Genomic DNA, 24,727 nt, shown 5'->3' on the forward strand with positions numbered 1-24,727 from the left:
CTCAAAGACCAATAAACTTTCATTTTAAACTGTTCACATTGGAACTGGATGATCTTTTAAATATCCAAAACAAAATTAAACAAATATAATGAATACTGAAGCCTCTGTAAGCAAAATGACCCTTGAAAAAAAGAGGTTAGTTGAGACCAATGTAACAAACTGAAGAGTTTTTTCATCCAGTCTTTAGTAAAAAGAAATGGGAATGATCAAGCTTGTTTTAATTTATCACGCAATTAATCGATTTAGTGCTTACTACAGTTTTGTTTCATGCTCTCTGGTGTAAAATATGTCACTTGATAAGTCTGTAAGACTGAAAATACAGATTTCAAGCGACCAACACAGTTGCCAGTAATTCTCAAAGACAAAAATCGTGAGAGTTTGTGAAGGATTATTGGAAATTAACTTACCGATGCCATAGGCTTTGGCAAAAAGCCACCGCAGGTTTGCAGCTATTTTTGCTCTGGCAGAGTCGTACATCTCCAAAGGTACTACATCCATTGTGCCATCTGCAGCCACAGGTAACTCCACTTTTTTTCTGGTACCGTCCCCGCCGGCGCACAAGTCAACATCCATCCTTAAAAATAAATAATAATAAATATAGCATCAAAATTAAGCTGAACATGTTGAAAAAAAGAGGGGTTGGTTATTTTCCTACTGCATTATTTGGTACTTTTGCAGTTTAGGTTTATCTGTACCGGGTAACTTTGTACTTGCTACTTGAACATTTTGTACTCTTTCTGACAACTGATAATTAAAAGTTATATTCTTTCATCTGCTTACATTGTTCTTAACAGAAAGTGATTATCTTACGCTAAGATAAAACCAAGTACCAGCAGGAGGTCTAAAGGAATTATTTTTGGTTTAATTTGTCATTTTGTAAGAGTGAATTAATATCAAATGGGTGTAACAAAAAGGCATGAGAACCAAGTATTGTTTTAATTTATTTATCTTTCTAGTTCTCTGACAATGCCCAACTGCCAGGAGAAATCAACCAATACACAATTAAATGACAAAGTGTATAAATGAAATGCAGGTGAAAATTGGCAGAGGGACAAACTGAAGCAGAGCTGAGGAAGGACAGTGCAAAATGCTATTTTCTAATAGTAAAAGTGTGATTAAGTAATGAATCAATGAATCCAAATAACTTTTATTCCCTTTAAATAAAGTTTTTATTGTTTCCATACACTTTGGCACATGGCGAAACATTGATTATACAGTAAACACCTGTCTATGATGCACATGGTATTTAAGTAAGACCATTAAATCCCAAAAACAGTTCTAAATGTAGCATATATTCATGTCTACTGTGGAAGGCATCTGTGGATCAAAATACTAATCAACCCACACAATGTCTGATAACTGTATTTAATTTGAGACAATAGCTAGAATTGTGTTTTAAGTGTGGACTAAAGTAAGTCTAAAAAAATCATTCTGACAGATTTAAAAGCAAACAATTTTAGTTTAAACTAAAAGCTTGAACTATTAATTTTTTTCCATTGAAATAATTTTCTCTCAATTGTAAAATCTGTACAGATACAAAAGTTAATTACGGTACTCACATTACATACAGAGTACTATACCTCAAGTTAATATTTTTGTAAATTTTTCAGATGTTAAATACCCCAAATTCAGTTTTCTTGAAAAAACCCACCAAAAAAAGACTTTTGGACAATTGAAAAACAGTGTGGTCCTCTTTCGCATCAATGAATTCAATCTAGCCCAATTTGTGAATCTCCCCTAAACTCTTAAATATAGTCTCTTGTTTTTTTCCCTTTTTTTGCCTGTCAAGACTGCTTGTGCACTTCTTTTTAAACAATTTTTTCCTTCCAGTCAACTTTCTGTTGATATGCTCAAATACAACAATCTGAGCAGACAGTGTAGGGTGCAGTCTTTTCTGCATAGCTGAGATGCACCTGTGAATTCAGTTATTCACCATGCTTGTGTTTCTGGTTTACAACAATGAAGAGATGTCAGTTTTAATTTCTAAGCCAGTTTGATTTCCTTGTAGTTTTCTTTCTTTTTTAAATTGTGGCTTCAAATTGTTGAAACGTATAATTTAAAAGCGATATAAAGGTATACAATCTTTTAACAGGTGAACTCAAAACAAAGTGGTTACCTTTACCTGTACCTAAAAGACATTATTTCATTGCTGAAGGTAAATGTTTTCCCTAAAGAAAAACTACAAAAGGACTAAACTAATATTAGCTTACCTTGTTTTATAACCTGTAGCGTTATCCTTGCAGTACTGCTTTACCACAATGAAACTATTAACGGCCCAATAATGGCTGGCTGAAACAGCAGGGTAGCTGCTATGTAAATTACAACATAATGATAATATGTTCGTGTTACAAAGCCGTAATTTACAAGCAACAGCCATGAGCTGAAAATTAATATTGGCTGTAAACTGGGTTAGCAAAGCGGCTGACAATGCAAATGAATAGCGGCTAACTAACGCCAGCTAACTGTTAGCTTGCTAATACAACAGCCCCCCCAGCATTCACTGGAGCCATGAATGACGTTAGCTAGAGAGAACATTACCTTGAAAGGTGCTGCGTATTTCCAAGTCACCCTTTAGATACTGCAGGGTTACACAACCAATTAGCCAAAGACCTGCCTCGTTGTAACGTGGTCTGCTGTGTAGAAAATAAAACAGCCGCAGACACGCATCGTAGCCAGCTAATAATAATGCTAGCAGGGAGGGAGGCGAGTCTGTGTGGTCTCCTCCCAGCAACAGAATCCGATTCTCGGCCTGTGTGACAACCGCTCCGCGGCAGACTCACAGACGAGGCAGACGCCAGACAGAAGCAGTAAAACCGCGACGAGACTCTCTGGTTGAAATTTAAAAAATAAATAAATAAGAGCAGGTAATCTCTTGATTATGAACCTATCTCTGTATTAAACGCTTCATGGTAGAGAGGAGACACACGCATCCCGCGGTGTGTTCGCGCTCTGCCCATGAAAATCATTTTCATCCCTGCTTTTCTAAGTGAGACTGCTGCGCATGCGTGATTACCTTCCAAACTGTCAACAGTAAAACGGTGACAATAACGAACACTTTCGGTTTATATTTTCCAAAAATATGTATATTTGTAAATATATTAAAATTTGTGGGGGACAAACGTTCTGTCAACCTTTATCTTAAAATTGTGACCACTTTGGAAAAAAGAAAAAAAAAAAATCACTTTTCCAAGATGTCAGCATTGACTTTAATTAATGCTGACATCTAGTGGGGAAATGTGGTATATACACTTCAGCCGGTGAGATGATTCAGTAAACAGCACTAATCCCTGCTTATGAGTTCGAAAAACTGCATTTACTTTGTTTTATACCATAATGACATGTACATAATGACAGTATCATTTAATCCTTCAGCTGTTAGTTATGGACATTGTTTAATAAATATAAACTCTGCACTGAAAAGGATAAAACTGGGTATTAGTAAAAGACACATTTTTACTTGAAGTTTAAACCCGTGCTATGCTATATTTCTTCAGACGTAGGGATATACTTGCCATGCTCAAAACCCTTTTAAAAACCATTTTGAATTCCAGTAGCATAATTTCACACTAAAAAATAATCCAATCAATAAATATTAATATAACACTTTGCTTCTTGCTAAACTCACCTTGAGGGTTTGTTGGTAAGAAGCTCAACCTTAATTTCATCTGCAAGCACAAAGTACCACATATAGTGCCAGTAGAGTTTCGCATATTTATGTTTTTTCTACAATAGTGAGTTTTGGAGATTATCTTCTCCTCGTGTCCAGCTTCTAAATGCCATATGGACCAAAACAAACTATGTCACATTTATTACTCAATGAAACAAAAGTCAGAAATCAATTAGAGGTTTCTAGAAACCTAAATTTGTCTGTAAAAGCAAATAAATCTGGTCCTACAAACTAAATACACACACAGGCCACACTTTTCTTATTTTTACTGTAAGAAAATGTAAAAACAATGCATCTTTTTTAAACTTTGTAATTATGCGCTCCATTGCGTAGGTCTTTTAAGGGCTACATATTATTTTGAAAGGCACAGCACTTTAAGTTTGTACTTTATTATGTCTGCAACACTGATCTTTATTGTTCCCCAAAACAAAGCCGCCACATAAATCGACTCCAAACAGAATCCAACGAGCAAAGCCACAGAACAAATTAACTTTAATGTGAGAGTGATTTAGATGTCAGTAGCCTTGTGGCTGTTTGAATGAACAGACACTGAATAGATTGCATAGGTTGTTGATGTGGGTCAGTTTTGCATGACATAGCAGAGCAAAAATAGCTGGTAACCTCAAAGACGTTTTGCTTTGTTAATTTAAATTCCAGATGAATGTTTGGAAATGTTCTCTCTTTTTTTGGTTTAATGTTTTCTGTAAGAGCAGAATCTCTCAATGTACAGTTCTCAGCAGCTCTACACATCAACCCACCCTGTTCAAACACCACTTGAAATCACACCTTCACCAACAATTTTCATAATAGGAACATCTTTAAAATGACGTAAAACAACCTTTGAAGCATTTCTCTTTTCACATTTGAAGTGCAGCTTCGAGGTTTGCTAAAACTGTTAGAAATAAGACCAAGTTACGAGTTTGGCTTTGATATAAATAATGTAATAAAACACAGTTCAAACAAACACTTCCCTCCAAAACCATTTAAATATCTTCTTTTTTTGTTAAATATTGCATGTCTTGATGTTGCGCTCTGAAGAGACTTGCTAAAGCCAAACTAACATCGGTTGAGCAGGGGTTTGCCATGACAACAATCTAAGCCTCCCTGAGCAGAAAGTCACATCAGTACTACATTTTAAATAGAGAATAAAAACACTCAAAAGCTTGGCAAAAAAATAAAAAATAAAACAATCAACTCTGCCCTCCATATTGTTTTTTAGTAGAACTACAAGAGGCAAAGAGCTCCAACTTTTAACTGGAGATTTTGAGTACTCAATGCAAAGGCTAATGTTGTAAAACACTCTAACTCTTTCAGTTTAAACATCACTAATACTCATGTCAGATACATATCTTTAAGTTTTTACTATTGCACAGAAATACAGATTTTCTCCCCTCTTCACTGGGTAGAACTAGGGACAAGGCATGAAATACAGGAACATTTTGGTTTGGTTAATAGCATGAAGTGTTCATTGCTCTCTGAAGAAAACTGGAGACAAAAACTGTGTTTATAAAGACGCTTGTGTCCCAGCAGCGTGATTCAAACGCATTGTCATTCAAAGATTCAAATTAAAGGTTTAAAAGGCAAACCCCAACCCCACATTTTGATCAGGCTCAGCTTAATTTACTGTCCGACTCCAGACAATCCATGATTTGACTTCGTCTGTGCCGCAGTGAGCAGTGTTCCAAGAGGTGAACAAGTGCTAAAGAAGCGCAGATATAGTGACATTCAAGTCCACATTGACAACAAACACACAGGCCTACTGTAACATACTGTTGGAAAATCAGGACCGACACAACTTAGAGTACGAGGTCTCTCTGAAAAGGCAAAAAAAGTTTTATGTTCGCAGACGACAGAAGTTTTCCTCTTAATAAGTGAGACGTATACGACTTACAGTGATTTACGGGTGTCAAAGGAGAGGTAATGTATAACACAGTACCGGTCAGAAGTTTACATGCACTCATCACTGGCCTGAATGTCATTAATAATATTGGACTTTTAAAGATTGTCGTTCCTTTTCCACAGAGGGATGAAGAAAAAACCAACTGTGGAAAAGTTTTAATCTATTGTTTATTTTCTGTAATCTAAACAGTTTGAAACATATAAACAAATCTCAACTAACAGTAAATATTTTGTCATCATTAACAAGCTTCTGAATCATTAAAAATTAGTTTGTTTTCTGGCTTTTAAACAAAGCCAGGAAACTATAAATATTGTACTCATAGTTGAGGGATGGGTTTTTAGAAATTATCTTCATTTTAGCCAGCTAACTATATTCTTAAAACCTTTTGTAGAATGTTTGGGATCATTATCCTGTTAGGAAAACCAATTGTGTCCAAGTTGCATCCACGTGACCCACAATGTTGCCATTAAAATAAAGGAATCCACCAGGATTCCCTTATCAGGAGCAAAACAGCCACAAGAAACAGCTGAAAAACCAGTTTACGGACTACAGTAAATGAAGTTTTGCTGTGGAGTAAGAAAGAAATCCCTTCTCCAAACTCAACACATTTGTAGCTGCCTGCATATTGTCTCCTGATTTAACACTGTGAAGCAAAATAATACAAAGACTCAGCTGTTTGGCCACAAAAAAGATGTTTAAAGGAATTCAAACCAAAGAACACTAACAACTGTCAAAAACGGTGGTGGCTGAATTATGCTGTGGGACTGTCTCACTGTCTGACTAAATTACTCTAAATTCAACAACTAGATAGTTGGAACACTTTAAAACTGGTTTTGGAACAGGTAACGCAAAATTACATATTGGACGTCCTACAACCCTTTGTGAAAATGTGTGAATTAAACTTAAAAAGCTGAGCTGTGTCTTCAAACTAAACCAATTTAACCAAATGAACACAAAAAAATCAACCAGTTATGACAAGAAACGTGGTTAAAAATCCACAGACTTACACCAGAAGCTTCTTTTATAGCTGCAGGAAACATGTGGTGAATGTTTCCTGCATTCACCACAGGGAATGCATGTATTTTGATTTGGAACTTCTTTAGATGAGAGAAGATAAACAAATAATTCCAATAGTTTTTAAAATAACTGCATTTTTATGTTAAAAACCATTGAGGAAAAATTATGAAAAGCACAAGATTTTTCTGACATTCATGCCAGTGATGATTGTGTAAGCGTCTGAGCAGAACCGCATCTGAAAGCTCGTTTTCAAAGAGCTTCACGAACGCTTGACTCGAACAACAACCTGCTCTTCTGATGACGTTAGGAGTAGAAACCCAAACATCATTGGGACCAGAACTCCTCCACACATTCATTAATAATGAAATGTAACATTTTAAAGAAACAGAGAAGACTGTTATATTTAAATATTGCAAATCATACAAAAACTGTTCTTTAAAGTGTAAACATTAAATTGATGCCTGATGTCATTTCTTTACATGGAGAAATGATATAAAATAAATCATGTCTGTCATATATGTAAATTGTTCTTATTAATATGTAAAAACAACATATTAAATCTCAATTTATATTATCACTGTAATAATAATAATAATAACCTTCGTTTTGTACAGGCGTTTTACTGTATTGTTATAAATAGTGTAACATTTTAATTCAAACTTTTAACTCCTCTGACTATTTCTTTACAAGGCAAAAAAAAAAAAAAAAGAAACAAAAAAACCCCCAGTAAACTCTATTTGTGTCACATCCATACACACATTTCCTGGTATGATCATACATACACACAAGCTGCCACAATCACACGAGGGTAATCAGGAGGCTCTATGTGCGATTAAGGGTCTGGAAGATTCTGGATATTTGGAGCATGACCGGGCCGGTCTCGGGGTCGTTCATCCACTGGGTGCTGTTCAGAGGATTCTCCAGCATGTCTTCAAACGCTGCACAAAAACAAACAAGAAAAACACATCACAGGGTTATTGAACTCCCGTAGAGTTTAAAATGTCACGATGGTTTATGACAAATACTGAGATGCCACATCATGAGTTGGTGCTTAGAGGGCAACTTCCTGTACATTTCCCCAACTCTAACTGTAATCTAGAAATTCCCTTTATATTTTATATTTTGGTCACACTTAAAGAGTTCAGATAGTCACACACAATTTCACATAAGACAAAGTTCATCTAAATAACGGATTTTCATCAATGTCACACTGGAATATACCTAGCAGAGTCTTGGGATTTGTTAAACCCAACTGGACCACGGGGTTTTCCAGAATTGCTTGAAACAGAGGGCTGTTGGTATCGATGCCTTTATCTAGATCTTCTGGAGATGGTTTCCTGTCTCCCAGCAGCCACTCGCACTGCAGAATGAAAAAACACAGAAAAGAGAGCCGTCATTTCTCGCATTGATCCGGAACACATAAATATGATCAAACATCTTAACTAATTTCAATATATTACTAAATTAAAATAATTTGTGAATCTTGATCAGGTAACTTGTATATCAGAACTAACTCAACAAGAATCATCTGAGAATACTATAGTAAAAACAATAAACATAACCATAGTTCCTGGTGCGTTAGTGTGTAAGAAAAATATAAATCAATAGTTTTTTCATTTGAAAACAATTTGAATGAAACACATAAGCAAATGGGATATGTAAAAATGACATTTTATAAGATAATCCCCTGCCCTCAAATTAATGAATCTATAACATTTCCACAAACATTGAGTTTGATTACTAATTTTGAGCATTAAACAACCCAAAATGTTGACAAAACAAGGTAATAAAAATATGAATTAACTATGAATAAAATTCCATCATTTTTATGACATAAAAAAAGTAAATATTGAAATAAATCCACACACACTCATAAAATGCAAGCCATTTTGTTAATCTATTAGGGAAACATGTTATTTTTGCTATCTCAATTTGTAATCTGTGAAATAAAATTAAGTCCAACATTATTCTTACTCAAGCTAGATTTAGGTTTGAAATTATTTCTTAATTTTATCTGTTGACCGAATTCAATCTAATAGAGAATCTGTGGGGTCAGCTAAATATTAGGGTGATAGCAAAAAGGCTTTCCACCCTCATTAACAAAAATTAATTGTCAAATACCAGAGGAAACGAGCCAAAACCTGGTCAGTAAGTATAAGGGATTTTCACACTGATTATGAAGAGATGTGTACAATGTTTCATGTCGATGTCATTTCCTATCCAAAGCAAATTTAAAATTACTGTAGCTATAAAAAGGAGGATAAATAACAAGGGGTTTAATTCTACAAATTAGCTTTTTTAAATTTTTTACATCTTCATTTGAAACAGTTAACTTTAAATGTTTTGTTTTTCATTAAAAACAACTGCAAAGCTCTAGCTATAAAACTAGCAACTTATTCAAATAAAGAGAGGAATGAGAAGCTCCATGAACAGTGTGGTTATCATGTGTTGATTTTTTTGTCTTCTTTAGTTTCTCGCTAAGAGATAATCATGTAAATATGAACAAAAATAACAGTGAAGGTTTCGTCTTGTATGGGAACTTTGCATAATAACATTGTTGGCACTCCAGCGAAACAGCAGACACTGATTGTGATAACACCAAGGTTTATGTAATCACCTACCGCTGCATCTTGTTGGTTATTATTCACTCTGAGAGCATCAATCACTTCCTTTTCATCAAAGCCCATCTCCATCAATGCAATCACAGCCTGGAGAATCAAAGACTTGGTGTAATTATTGGACAAACAATTTTTAGAAACATTAACAGAGCCCTATAGAAAAGAAGAGATAAGCCACAAGCTTATATTTTTAAATCTAAATGTTACATAAAACCACTAACCCTGGAGTCTGGCCTGAACTCCCTTTTCCTGCGTATTCTCTTGAAGATCTCTGTGAGTTCGTCCTGCCGGCTGCTCTCGTCGGAGCTCGATTGCCTTGAGAGGTTGGAAAGAATGTTGGCTGAAGCGGAGGCTGAAGCTGGGGGGCCCGTTGTCGTCGCTGCCCCATCCCCTGATGCCCCGGAGGAGTCCTGTCCCGGTAGTGGTGCATCCACAGTGGGATCATCTACGTGTTCGATCAGCCACTCCATGGCCTGGGTCACTGACATGCTGCAAGAAAATAAAGGAAAAAGTAAAAAAAAAATAATAATAATAAAATGCGTGCTGAAAAATAATGCTGTTCTGAAGGCTAAATTTATTTAAAGGGACAGCATTATGAATTTTCCAGGCACATAGCACCATTTTATAGCAGAATTAAGTAGCTATATTGCCTTCAGTTGTTAGAAAAATGCTGTAATATATCAAATACGAGTTAAAAGAAATTTTACTTTGTAATTTAACGCTTTGAAATTGGGCCTCTGTCTTTTTAAAAACTCCTGATCTTTCTGAAACTCCAGGAAGTCATCACAGCGTCACTCTGCTATTAAACCTTTAACAACGTTTTTAGCAGCGCTTCACTGAGAAGTAGCTCGTATATTGAGCTCAGTTGATGCTGCTAGTCTGAAGGAGCTGAGTGGGGGAGTCAAGATCTGTAAGGCCAAAGCTCAGATCCTTGGGGTGGAGCTGCACCAGACAGGCAGAGTTAGGTCCAATAAGTCGTTTTGCACACCTGTATGGCTGCCGAGGACATTAAAGGCTTTTTCAAACATGCATGAAAGAATCAAGGCAACACTCCATGTTTATTTTTGATGAACGAATAACATTATAAAATGATGTCTAACTAAAAAAAGTTGGTTTTACATAATACTGCCCGTTTAACAAATGAATGGATAAAGACAACAATTAAACATCAGCCTTACTGGCAGAGTCTAAGCGCTTTGATGGCTCTGCTCTCAGGGAAACCCATCTCAGTGAGTTGCTGGAGGGCTGATTCATCCACACGATCCTCCTCATCTTCATCTAACATCGCTTTGATACAAAACACAAACAAATAAAGAAAGGCAGAATATCTCAGAACACAACAAATAAAGACGTTTTAAGCAACAGCACACACAGTTTAGAAAAGATGAAGAAAAACTACAGTTTATAGACATTTTTTGTTATTAAAGAAGCCGACTGGGGCCTTTGGGATGCTTTCAATCAAAGGCAGAAAAGTCAAGATAATAATTTTATTTTTCAGTGACTCTAATCCTCTTCCCTACATCAATATGGTCAATGTGTGAGCGTTTAGTTTTCTTCTATAAAGATTTCTCAAAATGTGTCCATTTTATGCAGACACATGAACTAAGATCTAAACCTGTCGCAATAAGAAAATAATTAATTAATCGCACGATAAATTAAAATGAGCTTGATCACTTCCATTCTGATCTTTAATATTTAGTGAAGAGCAATTTTGTTTACAGAGATTTTATAATCCAGTTTTACTTCCATTTTATTTTTTGTTTTATTTTGTGACGCTGTCTTTAAGCAAGCTGTATTGGTGCAGAGTTATCAAATACATTTGTAATTGAGTGTTTAAAGTAAAAGGTTTTAGTCCATTCAGCACTGTTTTTCTGTATCGGATCAGTATTAGCTGATCCTAAACCTCAGATATCTGTATCGGTATCAGAAGTGAAAAAAGTGGATCGGTGCATCCTCATCATAACTAGACTTTCCTGCTTACCATTGGCCTTTTTGAAGAGTTCAACAGCATCAGGGTTCAAGGCAAGAAGCTTCTGTGCAACTTCAATAAGAGAAACCAGGATTTTTCTAAGCTCCGTTTGAAACTGGAACAACACAAACATCAAAACACAAACATGTTCACAGACATCCATTGCTTTTAGTATAACTGCAGGGAAGCTAACTCGTCTTACATCTCTGATGTTGTGCTGGGTAACAGTGCGCTCAGTGTGCCGTGTGGACAGGCTGGCAGTAGCTTTCAGGATAGCATCTTTATCTGGAGCTTTGGTATCTTGTTTCTTCTGTTACAAACAGCAAAAAAAAAAATTTGTAACATGAAAACTTTAGGGTTATTTCTCACTGAAACATGATCAAGCTTACCTTTTCATCTGAACTAACATCTGCCATCTTGGGAGGGGTTGGCGGCGGTCTTTTCTTTATGAGCAGCAAAACATCTGCCAACATAAATGACACACAAACCCATATATTTCAAATATATTCAAACATAATAAAGGCATATTTGCTCGAATTTAAAAACATGCCACACGAGCAATGCCTACCTTTGTCTTTAAGGTTTTCATCAGCGATAGTTTTGGTGTCGGTGAGGACTCTTTCTGTAGCAGCGTGTATAAGTTTATGATGGGTAAGTGTTTTGGGGTCTTCTAGATTTCCATGAACATGCTGCAAAAAATAGAGAAAAAAATAATATATCAGACAAAAGACAAATCTGGGATTGCAGCTACTAAATATGGAGATTTAAATACAGATTTAAAATTTCATGTTTCTTCAGACTCCATTTTCCAGATCTTTTCATCTATTTCAGTGCTCAAAATGCATTTATGTGTTTATGCAAGATTTTTTTTTTTTTTTTTTACAGTGGTCAGGATTTAAATATGGAAGCTGCAAATCAGGCAAACTAGTTACAACACTGATCTTTACAAACCATGACCTTCTGATTCGGATTTTGGCCAACACTAATATGTTTTTAAAAGTAACTAGAAGTGTCCCAAAGCACCTTCAATGTTCCAGTTTTATTTTACTGAAAAACATTAAACTACACCCATGAAACTGCACATGAGGTATTGATCTCAAATATAAAAAGCTTAGAGCATTGCTGTCTAAACTACTAAACTAAATGAACAGTATTATGTATTTTCCTGGCACATAGTGCCATTTTATAGTATAAAAAAGTAAATATGGTATCTTCAGTTGTTATTAAAATTTTGTACATATCAAACATAACTTTTAAAAAATTTTACTTTGAATTTTAGCACCTCTGTCTCTTTAAGAAGCTCCTACTCTTTCCAACACTCCGCCTTCAGCATGTTATCACAACAATGCTTCTTCATTAAGCTGTTAACGACCGTCTTGGGAGAATAAAGCCTAGTAATAAAAAAATTATATTTTGTGTTGTACTTAACATATTTTATTGTAATAAAAATATGTTTGTAATAATTTAACCCTTATAAAAAAGTCTCCATCTGCATCAAACACCTGTACTGAATGGGCCAAATTTGCATCTCTCTTAAACTGCAGCTGGTGGGCCGCACAAAATCAGCTCAGGAGCCATAAATGGCCCCTTGGCCACATTTTTAGACACCCCTGAAATACAGAGAGCATCAGGAACTCATCCAGGAAGTAATAGAACACAGCACATATTAGTGCATAATTTCAAAGGATTGCTTGGATACAATATTGGTTGTGCTATTATTATATAGCAAATTCAATGTATCCAGACTCATCAAACCAATAATGTATCCTGCCATTTGAGAAAACTTTCAGTAATGCTCTCACTTAATATAGACTTTAGCAACCATTAGCGGTATGTTAAGCTTACTGAGAGAGCGAAGGGAGCATCATGATGATGTGAAAGAGAAAGGAAGAGTGAAGAAGGTGTGGGTTAATTGCAGTCAATTTCTAGGTGAAAGAACAGCTAAAACAAAAACAAATATGGTGCTCACATACATATAAACCGACTTTATTGTGCAGAATTTGTTTCTCTAATATAAATTTTGATGTTTTTCTCATTATTAGTCACAGAAATTGTGACAGGAATCTTTAATTTTAGTTTTGATGCCTTTTAAAAAAGGTCTGGGCTAGAAGATTTATGTACAAACCAACAATTGTAACGTTGCGTAATGTGCTATCCTTGAATTAAATTAAACAGAATGATGTCTTTGCAATATTAAACAAATATAATCGCAAAATCAGGTTTTCCTAATTGCCTCAGCTAAGGTCAGTGTTCATGACTCAACAAAAAAAGAAGCACTAGGCGAAATGCATCCCAGGAAAACACTGCAGACCAAAAACAGGACAAAGGTCCGTCTGACTTCCGCCAAAACGCATTTACCCTTTTAAAAAATATTAAACTTGATGTGACATAGCTGAAACTTTTTGGAAGATGTGCCTTTTATTATACGTAGCTTCTCATAAAAAAAGAAGAAAACAATAAAACATCAAGCTAAAGCCGAGCATGGTGGTGGTAGTGTGGTGATCTGTGGTTGCTTTGCTGTAATTGTTGGAACCATGACTTTTATCACGGGGACTTCAATGCATGTTAACTGTTGCGTTTATAGTGACGGCATTACGTTTATGCTGCTTCACTGTCACTTTCAACTTTCCCTTGGGAAAAAATAAAGTTGTTCAACTAAATGTAATTTAATTAAACGAACAGAAAATCCTCAAAGAAAATGTTTCGTAATAAGTTCATAAGATTATCAAAGCACACCAACTCACACCATGCAGGCTAAGCTAATCTACAATTTTCAGAGAAGAGTGAGCTGAAATTCAAACATTGAGAAGTAAAAGAATAATTTTAAAACTATTTATTCAAATTCTAATTAGTTAAGGCAAGGTTGATGTGAATACATTTTCCCTCAATTAATTAAATAATCGTTTAAAAACTGCTTTGTCGGATATTCGATGATCTGAAACATTGATTTAAGTGTGGAAAAAAGCAAAATCAGAATAAATACTTTTTTACTGCATTGTGCAGATTATTACAGTAAATAAACATTTCTTTATTTACCAGAAGTATTAATTAAAGGTGGGCAGTTATCATGTATTGTGTTAAATTTCTTATCGTGATAAAAATTTTGATTTCAGTTAATCCTGTTTAAAACTGTCCATATTGTCAGGATTGTTAGTGTTACTAGCTTCTCCACAGTAAAACAAAAGTATAAATAGATATCAATAAATTTTAAAATATTTGTGCAGATCAGAGATACAAAATTATGCTTCTTTATGTGAATATTCCAAGATAAGTATCTGTGATTACAATAAGAACCATACAATTCCCTAAAAAAGAACAAATATTTCTTATCATCACTTTTATTGCTATAAAATAGTACCACAAAATATTGTGAGAAAACAACTAGATAAAATCAACTAGATAACATTACAAATTTTAGTTTTAATTTCATTGTGTAAAACAGTAAAACTGGCAGCTTAGCTCAATCCAATGTAAGAAGAAAAAAAAACATATATAGCTACACAAATTATATTGGAACTCATATGATTCACAAAAACAAGAAAACATAGATTAAGACTAGAAATAATTGAATACTTTTGAGTAGTTTCAATAAATGAATGAATAAAGTTTGGGTATAGTAGAAATAATCAAACTTTAGCAACTACAAGACGAGAAAACTATACATAAACACTGTAGTAAAGTTAAGACAGAAGCGTTTAAGTTGACTATTATATTAATGAGGTTTCACGTTAAAAGGCCAAAAAAGGAGAGAGGGGTTGAGCTGTATAATAATAGAAAGGCTAAGAAGCAGCATGCCTCTCTGACTGGGGACACAAAAAAGGGCCACAGTGTTAGTTAGCTGAAGAGGGGTAGCCAACCTGCTAAATTATAAATAGCAGAGTCTACCCAGTTACTATAAATACAAAGCCAGTGACACTGACACTGACAGTTTAAAGAGAGGGAATGGCAGGCACATAACACCTCAGGCAGAGGAGTGACAGGACAAAAAAATGCAGAAGAAAACACAAACACCCCCCACTTTTAAAAAAAACCTACATGTTTCAAGCACCTCTCCTTCAGTTTTTCAACAGTGGTGTCTTCCGTGACCTCCTCTAGCCACTCTGTGCCGTCCATCGTGCAGATGTGTATTTTCAACACTTTGCCGGCGAATATCTTCTCCTCCTGCACGAACATAGCTGCTGCTGCTGCTGCTGCGGCGGCGGCGGCGGAGAGAACCAGCCCGGGGACGGTGGCAGGCGGACAGCCGTTGTTGCCGTGTCTGCTCTTCTCGGAGAGCTAGCGTGCTAGCGTTAGCACCCAGCCAGCCAGCCGTCGCTTGTAAATCCGACGACAACACAGGAAAGAAAGGAAGGGTGCACCGCTCAGCTCAGACCCATTTTTCGGGGTCCCGGCCCGGTTGTCGGTGTGGTGGGAACCGAGTGACGCGTTCTCCGGTCGCCAAGTTGCCGGGTTTTGCCGTTTAGCACATAAGCGGCAGGCAGCGAATATCCTATTTTTACTGTAATGTTGTGAACTGTGAACTGCAACTGTACTCGCGGCTGGGCATTCTGGGAGTTGGAGTTGGTTTCGCTTGTCCCATGTAAACGGAACAGAAAAACGGGTCAAACTAGTTTACTACACTAACATTTTAGTTGTTAAGATGTTATGTACTGCAAAATACGACGGGGGATTAGGGCCATTGTAGATAGAAAAAAAGTGAATTTTTACCCCCCAAAAATCTAGAAAAGACAACAAAATTTCTGAGCTTGCAAAAATTTTAGAAAAACTCCGAAAATATGTTTTTTTTTTTCAGGTTTTATTGGCTCTTTATTTTAGATTTTAGACAGAAAAGTGAGAGATTAGAGGGAATTTTTTTTTTTTTTTGATAAATTGTAAAGATTTTCTAGGTAAAAACTGGAAATTTCATTGTTTGAAAAGTCAAAAATGTGACAGAAAAATTCCAAAATATTTAGATTAATTTCAGACATTTTCTGGGGAAAACACTTGCGATTTTTGCGTTCTAAAAGTCAAAAATCTGCTTAAAAAACCCTCATATTTTTCAGAATATATGCGTTTTGTCTGAAACTTGTGCTGCAATGGAGAATAAGGGCCATAGAGGTGTAAATTTCCACTAAAAACTGAAAATTTTAGATTAATCTCAGTAATTTTCTAGAAAAAACATAGAAATTTTTGAGTTTCAGAGATTACATTTTTTAAAAACATTTTCTACTTTCAAAACTCAGAAATATCCAAGTTATTTTTCTCAAAAAATTCAGAAATTAATCTGAAAATTTCCTTGATTTTTCCAGCAAATTTCTGACTTTTGATGCAGATATTAGATTGTCTTGATCTATGTTTATCGTGTTTGTCTCTATAAAATAAACAAAATAAAATATTTTAAAAATCAGGCTTGTTATCTGCCATGTATTTAGAGCAAAATGAAACTTTAAAAATGTAGCAAATGGTGCTAAAGTTAGTTCTCTTTAGGATCTTAACTTTACACAATATTTGTAAATAAAGATGGGTTGGAACAATGCTAAATATTTTGTTGATTAGCTAATTGTAGCTGGCATAAACTTCATAATAGCTTGTAGTCGTTGTGATGCATAAATAAGAACGTTACTCAATTCCACCACTAGATGGCGACAGGCTAAAAGACGTTTAAATTCTTTCTGCTGTTACTTAAAAACACAATTAATCTCAAATATTCGATAATATAGCCTTTAATGAACAAAAGAGGCGTTTTCATGAAATTAAGACACTAATGTGTCCTTTATTATAGCAGGTAACTTTTATACAGAATGAAAATAAACAGCAAAAATACATTTAATGCGAATGATAACTTTACAGAGGAAGTAAACAAAATGCTACCACAATCTAACATATTCTTTTTCCTAATAATATTTCAAAAATCAAAACAGAGTGCATCTCACATAATATTTAAGTGGATACAACTGAGAACTTAGTTGGCAGTGCTTAAAAAACATTTCTGCACATACATAAATGGTTATCTCAGTGAGGTTTTGTGTTACAGAACAGTAAATAAATATAAATTTATAAAACCTCAATGTTTATGTATTTTTTCTTCATTTTGTGAAAACAATAACCTAACAATATATTTCATTCATTTGTGTATACTTCAAATTGATTTGTGCCTTTGGGCCAGAAAAATAGAAAATATATAATCTGATCTGTTTTACATTTTAGAGAGTTTTGACCAGTGCAGGATCAATTCGATGTATGCTGAAGACTTAAGATTTCTTAAACAAAATCTTGCTTACGAGGGAAATGCAAAGCATATTTACAGAAGAAAGAACACAGCCATAGGCTCAAACTAATCGGAGGGAGAAGGAAATAAATTTTCCTGTTCCCTCTGGACAACAACAAACATCGTGGCCAACAGGCCAGTTCTCCAAAAACCACAGGACTCTCAACAACTCAGGCCTGCGTTAGTTAACCGCCAATCTCCAAGATGGCCGTACAACATGTCACCTCCCCACCACAAGAAAACACAATAATGCGAATTTTAAAGGCACAGCGTATCGCTGCGTCGTCGATTTAACGAAATGTACAAAACGTCACTACGATTTACTGGATGTTTTGGATGCCTTCACAGGAATCTCTTCACACTTTCAAACTGAAATAACACTGAAACTTAAAATGTGCTCTAGCTTAATCACAATTTTTATTATAAACAGGATTATACAAAATATAAACAGAAGAAAAAGGACAAAGGCTAAGAGTGTTTAGGGAAATAAATACCCAGTGTGTATGCTGCAGAAAACAAACTCTAAAAGAAAGAAGTGTCTCTAAAGGACTTTCTCTGTCCTGCGTGTGACCCAAAACCACGACAGGAACACTGCAAAAACACAAAATATTACCAACTATTTTTAATTTAATATATATCAGCTAACTATAACCTAACTATATATATTTAATATAAATATCTTAGTACACTTGAAATGAGACAAAACTAACTTAGAAGTAATTTTACAGCAATAAAGAGGACATTCTTTCCTTAAAATATACAGTTTTTAAAAAATTACTGTATATGATGGGTCTCAGGAAGAGTAGCTGCTTAGTTAATTCAGATCCTAAACAATAAACAATATTGAAAAAAAATTACTAGTTCCACTGACCGATTATTAGACATTTTTTCCATATTGTAAGTGAAATAATCTGCCAGTGGAACTAGTAATTTTTCAGCAATAATACAAATTATTAACTTAAAATAAGTTCCTTTTTGCTGAAAAGTTACTTATAAGTTAGTTTTGTCCTATTTCAAGTGTAATAAGATATTTGCATTAAATCTAAACCAAAAATACTTGATAAGAGTTTTTGCAGTGAAATAAACATAAATACAACCTTAATAAATAAAAAAAAACAAATAACAGTAAATGAAGCACATATGTTGCTGTTAGTAGAAAAATTTATAAAAGTCCTACATCTTGATTACAGCTTTGCTTGATTTCCTTTTTCGAGTGCTTTTTTTTTAATACAAAATAAAAAATATATACAGCAGCTCATCCTCTGGGGTGCGGAGACTCTCAGCTTCCTACTTGAACTGTTCTGATATGTGTCCGATCTGGGACTGCATGCTCGTCGGTGGGCTGGAAATGCCCTCTGACCAGTCGGACATGTTGGAGTGGGGGGACGAGCTGGACCACTGGTCGGGGGACCCGGGTGATGGGGTCAGGAACGGGTGGTCCGGCACCTGGATCTGATGGCTGGGGGTATTGTCCATCGGGCCGGAGTAGCTATGCTGGGAGGGAGGAGTTAGGAACTGGGTGCTGGGCATGATCTGGCTCTCCTGAGGGAGGATGGTGTGTATGGGCATGCTGGAGTTGGCCGCCCCCTGCTGGAGCTCAGGGGAACTGAGATCCCCGCTGATGAAGTTCTGACTGCTGGTCGGGTTAGAGTTCTGGTGCTGCTGATGCAGCTGCTGCAGGTTCTGCATCTGCTGCATCATGTGGGTCTGCGGGCCCAGTCGGCTGTTCTGCAGGCCCTGGTAGGTCATCATCTGCGACAGGCTGGAGTTGGGGTGGCCATTGTGAAGCGGCGCTGCGATCATCCCCTGGTGAAGGCCGCTTTGGCCTCCGGGGGGCGCTCTCAGAGGGTTGAACTGCCCCGCCTGGCTCATGCCGCTGTGCATCCTGGCCAGCCAGTCGCACTGACCGCCCATGGCGCCTTGTGCGGCCGAGCCGGACACCGGCAGGTGGGTGAGGCGGGGAGGCAGCGGGTCGAACTGCATCCGGGCCAGCTCCTGCTTGTTGGGCATCACCATGTGGTTCACGGCCAGGTGGGGGTCCGCCATGCCCTGCAGGTGGTTCAGAGACACGGACGGCGACTGCTGGAACGGGGAGGTCATCATTGGCGGGGACGCCACGTCAGAAACGTAACCGTGAGGAGACTCCAGCGAGTCTACGGGCGACAGGACAGCTGAGCTGTCCAGGAGAGTCCCAGACTTCCCGTCCTGAGAGTTCTTCTTCTTCACCTTCATGTCTTTGCCATCTTTGCAGCCAATCCCTTTGTGACTGGGCTTGCGGGTTTTCTTCCCCTGGCCTTGACTTTGAGGCTGCGGCTGCTTCATACCGCCCAGAAAGCCACTGGGTGAGCAGAGCGGGGAGGACAGGGCGCTGCTCAGGGAGCCGCCGTGCATGGGGGGGCTTCGTACCAGGTTGTACTCGTCCAGCAGCCTCACGATGTCATGGTGCATCCGCTCCTGTGCGATGTCCCTGGGGAGCCGGTCCATGTGGTCCGTAATTTCTCTATTCGAGAAATGTTCCAGTAAGACCTTGGCAGTTTCATAGCTTCCTTCTCTGGCAGCCAGGAACAGAGGAGTTTCCTCCTGAAGCATGAAGGAGACAACGTGTTAAATGAGACAATAGCGCTGAAAAAATAGTTTTCTATTGAGCCTTTAGCCCACTCTGCCATGACGGTCGTCAAAAAAAACCTGTGCGCTCCCTAATATTGCTTCTATTTAGTTAAGTTTGGTTTGCGTCCTTGTCTGTTTGTGCAGCTGAACGCACATTTTTAAAGTGAAGTTGTCATTTTATTGTAAAACTTTTAATGAGGAAAGATATGGCAGCGATGGATAGCAGCTGTCAATCATAATAACTGTTAGCTAGTGTGGATTTGCATGGATTTTACAACGTAAGAAGCCTAATGTTCATATACTATATAAGTAAGTATGATAATTCTTTATGGAGAAGGTAAGCGGTTAGTCATTAGTAACCATGGAAAAATTACCCCACAATTACTTAGCCTAGCATGTACAGAGAAAGCTGGTAAGCATCTAGACTTTAGGGGAAATGCAGTTTATGCAGTTTATATATCATGTGGTGTCAATTCAGGCAAAGTTGGCAACTTCATCAAAACGTCAGGAGGGAGGAGGTACGGGTCGGTTTCTAAGCTAGCTATTTCCAACTTTTGTAAATACCACCATCTATGAGCCCCAACCACGTGTGTTACGTTCACAGACAAATTAGCTCGACTCGAACAAGAAAAAACAACTTGGATAAATCTCAGTCGCTCTGTTCAATCTGTCTGTCACTTCCTACATCCCTCATGGCGCCTTGAGTGATACGGTGATGGAAAGGGTCAATAGAAAACATTAAGAGAAGGAGTTTAAATATTTTTTAACCTTGTTGTTCTGCATGTCCTTGTTGGCTCCATTCTTTAGTAGAACAATAGCAGCCTCTACATTATTTACTGCTGCAGCCCAGTGTAGAGCTGATTTACCTGAAAAGATTTTTAAAAAAAAAGAGTTATTCAACCGTTGAGAGCAAACTGACCTAAATACTCTGACTTTTCCAGATAAAATCCTTTACTCTGGTACCTCTCCAGAGCTGGACAGTATGGCTGAAAAACTTATAACAATATAAGCGTTTCATATCAGTCGATATTGATAATTATTGATTAGTTTTTTTCTATCTGAAATACTGCCAAACTGGAGAGGCAACTTTTCCAGTTATATTCACAGTTTTCACTCAACGCCGTTGTTTTTGTATTAAACAGTTATGAGGCGCAATGGTGAAATCTTAAACTGCTGCAGTGCCAGTTACTCAACAGGTTGTTGCTAGGTAACCAAAAGACAAGTGTGTTGCTAGGTAACCAAAGAATGAGTCAGTCAGTTGTTTCCACCAACATGAGATTTTGAGCAGCTAAAGTCTTTACTCTGCCTACATCTCCCAGAATGCCGTGCGGTTCTGGATCAGAGTTCAGCAAATATTCTATATAATGAATATTGAATTTTCAATCAGACTTTTATATATCGATTTTGATCATCTATCTATCACAATATATGTAGTTATTGATTTATTGATTTTTAAAATTTTTTTTTACCAAAGTCATCGATGGCATTCACATCTGCGTGACAGTTGATGAGCTCCTCCACCATGCCCTCCACTGCCAGCCTGGCAGCTAAGATCAGGGGTGTGGTGCCATCATGCATGCGGGCGTCCAGATCTGTGGCGCGGTTCCTGATCAGAATCTAAACGGACACAAAGCAGATTAAAGGTGACCTGTTATGCTTCCTTCACCAGGTTAGAATGGCTCAATGGCCTAAAAAGAGATGTTAATTACATTTTTTTTGCACAAAATCACTCTTAGATAATGAGAATTTATCTGCTCAGTACTGAGCTCCTTTCTGACTGAGCTTTCGAATTTTAGAGCCTCTTGTCATTTTTAGTACAAATAAGCTGCTGCTGGCCACACCCCCCAACTCAACATTTACACTCACACGTGAAAATAGCTGCAAACAGATATCATAGAACCATACCTCTTTGAAAAGCATTAGTAGAGCCTCCTACACAATCAACAAGAATGCAGCAAGTGGTTTCTAAATGCTAAGTCAACATCAAAACCCTTGTCTTTTCCAGCAGCCATTGTATAGCATACAGCAGTAAAACCAGCTGACCAAACATGCTGGAGCTCAGCTTGGGTTGCTAGGTGGCAGGTTGGTGCTCCAATTGGGTTGCTAGGTAACAGGCTAGGCTTTGCTGGAGTTGCTAGGCGCCGTTCCAGCTGGTTTGTGAAATTATATCTGGAGGGTTTTTGAAATGGCTCCTTTTCCAGACACCAAAACATATTATCTTACTGTCAAAAAGTGGCTGGGTAGTTTTTTTTATGATTTGGGCTGTTTTTAGAAGAACTTTACACCCAAATGGAATTTTGCATTATATATCTCCTTTAAGTAGTTTCCAACATCCTTCGTTCCTATTATAAGAGAATACAGTGCAAAAACACAAAATCTATTATATATAATGTTGTTCTATTTTCCAGTGCAAATATTTTATTACACTTAAAAGAAGAAAAAACTAAGTTAGAAGTAACTTTTCAGCAAGCTACAGCAGCTTGATTTAAGCCCATAATTCCTTAATATTGATAAAAAGGTTCTTATTCCATTGGCAGATTATTTCACTAATAACAAAAGGACGATTATGTGTTCTTGCAGTGTATAAAAATGACCGTAGTCAAACACTATTTGAATTATTTTCTCTCTTAAATTGCTGATGCAGACAAACGGCGTACCTGAAAGACTCCCTGGGCGTCGGCGGCCACGGCGGCGTGCAGCGGCGTCCGGCCCATGTTGTCCTGGATGTTGGCGTCGGCACTGGCCTCCAGCAGCCGTTTGGCAGCGTCAGAGCGGGCGTACCGAGCCGCCAGGTGAAGAGCCGTCTCGCCGGTACGGTCGGTCTGGTTGTGCAGGTTAGCGCCCTGGTAGATGAAGTCGTTGATGACGTTGGCAGAGGCGTCCTCCTCTTCCTCGCTGTTGCCCGTTTCCAATCCTCCTCCGCTGCAGGATGCGATCATCAGTGGGGTGAACCCATCTGAGGGGAGAGGAAGCAGAAAGGCATGAAAGGCTGAACCTGTATTTGCACGGTCAGCACGGCTCTGAAACGGGCCAAGTGAGTGCAAGAGAAAAACAGGAGTGCTCCACTTCAAAGCCCTGAGCAGATCAAAACAAAGCAACAAACAAATCGAATGTGGATTTGACGCTTATGCCTGTGTTGAATCATCATTGCTTTTTCTTTCAAGAACGGATTCTGATGCAGGCGCCAGCACAGGAGCCTCAGAAGGAAAGCAGAGCTTTGGGGGTTTGCTGAAGCCAGACTGCTCCAATAAAACCAAGCTTCTAACCGAGAGAGGCAGCTCAGGCAGATGACTTGGAAAGGTTTTCTCCTCTTCAAAAGAAAAGCGAGCCCAAGATCTCACAGATTTGGTCGATTCGAGTGCATCGATCCATGACGGAGGCAAAAAGTGAGCTCTCGAGTTGTTAAATGAACTACTTTGATTTTTTTTGAGGAATCCTTCAGGGATTCTGGTAGATTTCTTTTCTTTTTTTTGCATTTGATGCCCTTGTTGGTTATTATAATGTTGAATACAGTTAAAAACTGAGTCCCATTACTGGTCAAATGATTAATCTGATCAGGAATCAGTGTTTTCCCCGAGGCGCTCGGTTTCCAGCTGGCTGCTTTGAAGAAGATCCTTTACCCTGAGGACATGGCGGGGCTTCAGCAGCTCTTTCACGCACAATTACACACACACACCCACACACACACTAAGAATCTGCTCAGAAATTTCTGCTCATTTTTTACCTTATGAACCCATAAAATCAGTCAAAACTTTGACAGTTTCACAGGATTTAGAAAACATGTCATTCTTTTGTTACTAAGGGAGAGAAAATTTATACATTTAATGTCTGGATCTTACAAGATAACCAAATAAAAATATGTAATGAGGATGTTATTTAAGTAATTTTTATTCGTTTTTCCTCCCAAATCACAAATCAGACAGACTGATTATATAAATACAGTGTTGACTACCTGGCCCTCGCACGTTGACATCCATGCAGTCGTTTTCGATCTCCCCCTGAGGGGGAGTGGGAGCGATGGAGGGGATGCGCAGATCAGCGGCGTCCAGGTGCTGCTGGGTCCACTGGCGGTGGTCCGTCTGGTCATCGGCGTCCAGCACCGCCTGCTCGTCAAGCTGCAAAAAAATCACACACAGCAGGAGTTAAAATTAAAGAAAGAAGCAAAATGTTGAAGTTTTCCTACAAGCACATGATAAAATTTAATATTGTAAATTTTATTTTAGTGGATTCAACATTTCCAGATATTTCTTTGGGAAATTGTAGCATACCATAACCACCACTGCTCCCAACAAACCCAGTAACTGCTTACATCCCTGGTGGTTTCTGTGCAACTTTATTTAGCTTTTTATTGTCACTAACTGTAAATATTTTTTTAGTGCTCAAAAAGGCATGCACATTTTTTAAATGAACCAATTCAGCTTGATTTTATAACTACATGTTGAATTTTTTGCTCTTACTGTATTCATTTTTTTGTTTTTCTATATATTTTCATATTTTGTCATTTTCCCCATTGCGGGACAATTAAGGATATTTCTATTTTTTTTATTTCTGATAAAAAAATATTAAACAACTTAAGAGTTTATAAATATTTTCTTACTTTGAAGCGTTTCACATCCACGGGTTCGTCCTCTCCCCATTCGTTTGGGTTGTCGTCCATCAGAGAAATATCAGAGGTGTTTTTCAGTGGCCTGTGTGAACGCAG

At 37.4% G+C, this 24,727-nt stretch overlaps 3 protein-coding genes across 8 annotated transcripts in view; all 3 read right to left on the minus strand.

Annotated features, from left to right (window-relative positions):
• The window catches only part of camsap1b (calmodulin regulated spectrin-associated protein 1b), a 36,837-nt gene extending 33,846 nt beyond the window's left edge, over nt 1-2,991 (minus strand). For 2 of the 5 annotated variants that reach the window (XM_028033260.1, XM_028033257.1), the window contains exons 1-2: nt 2,211-2,460; nt 408-574 (exon numbers count right to left, since the gene is read on the minus strand). In XM_028033260.1, coding sequence (XP_027889061.1) covers nt 408-574; nt 2,211-2,377 — 334 coding nt within the window. In that variant the 5' untranslated portion in view covers nt 2,378-2,460. Of the gene's footprint in view, nt 1-407; nt 575-2,210; nt 2,464-2,538 lie in introns of those variants that run through there. The other 3 variants (XM_028033261.1, XM_028033258.1, XM_028033259.1) reach the window with 3 other exon arrangements.
• Nucleotides 2,992-4,142: 1,151 nt separating this feature from the next.
• On the minus strand, nt 4,143-15,733 carry ubac1 (UBA domain containing 1). The gene is made up of 10 exons (XM_028033262.1): nt 15,207-15,733; nt 11,740-11,860; nt 11,561-11,634; nt 11,374-11,481; nt 11,184-11,286; nt 10,381-10,489; nt 9,424-9,691; nt 9,206-9,292; nt 7,806-7,944; nt 4,143-7,522 (listed from the first exon to the last, which is right to left on the minus strand). Exons 1-10 carry the CDS (start codon nt 15,342-15,344, stop codon nt 7,407-7,409), a joined length of 1,263 nt encoding a protein of 420 aa, XP_027889063.1. The 5' UTR covers nt 15,345-15,733; the 3' UTR covers nt 4,143-7,406.
• Nucleotides 15,734-18,653: 2,920 nt separating this feature from the next.
• Nucleotides 18,654-24,727, minus strand: part of notch1b (notch receptor 1b) — a 55,280-nt gene continuing 49,206 nt past the window's right edge. For both annotated transcript variants that reach the window (XM_028033981.1, XM_028033982.1), the window contains 6 exons: nt 24,623-24,713; nt 23,978-24,140; nt 22,683-22,981; nt 21,495-21,642; nt 20,794-20,891; nt 18,654-19,998 (listed from right to left, as the gene is read on the minus strand). In XM_028033981.1, the coding sequence (XP_027889782.1) occupies nt 18,706-19,998; nt 20,794-20,891; nt 21,495-21,642; nt 22,683-22,981; nt 23,978-24,140; nt 24,623-24,713 (2,092 nt within the window). In that variant the 3' untranslated portion in view covers nt 18,654-18,705. The remainder of the gene's footprint in view (nt 19,999-20,793; nt 20,892-21,494; nt 21,643-22,682; nt 22,982-23,977; nt 24,141-24,622; nt 24,714-24,727) is intronic.

The sequence above is a fragment of the Xiphophorus couchianus genome, chromosome 12 (assembly GCF_001444195.1).
Source record: "Xiphophorus couchianus chromosome 12, X_couchianus-1.0, whole genome shotgun sequence".
Classification (NCBI taxonomy): Eukaryota; Metazoa; Chordata; class Actinopteri; order Cyprinodontiformes; family Poeciliidae; genus Xiphophorus; species Xiphophorus couchianus.

Bases quoted from the DNA above. Each gene is read 5' to 3' on its own strand.
- ubac1 (XM_028033262.1), bottom strand. From the start codon at position 15,344: ATGTTCGTGCAGGAGGAGAAGATATTCGCCGGCAAAGTGTTGAAAATA. The intron at 11,287-11,373 runs GTAAGACGAGTT...GTGTTGTTCCAG, and splicing joins CCCAGCACAACATCAGAGAT to TTTCAAACGGAGCTTAGAAA. The intron at 9,692-10,380 runs GTAAGGCTGATG...ATTTTCTTGCAG, and splicing joins AAAGCGCTTAGACTCTGCCA to CATGTCAGTGACCCAGGCCA.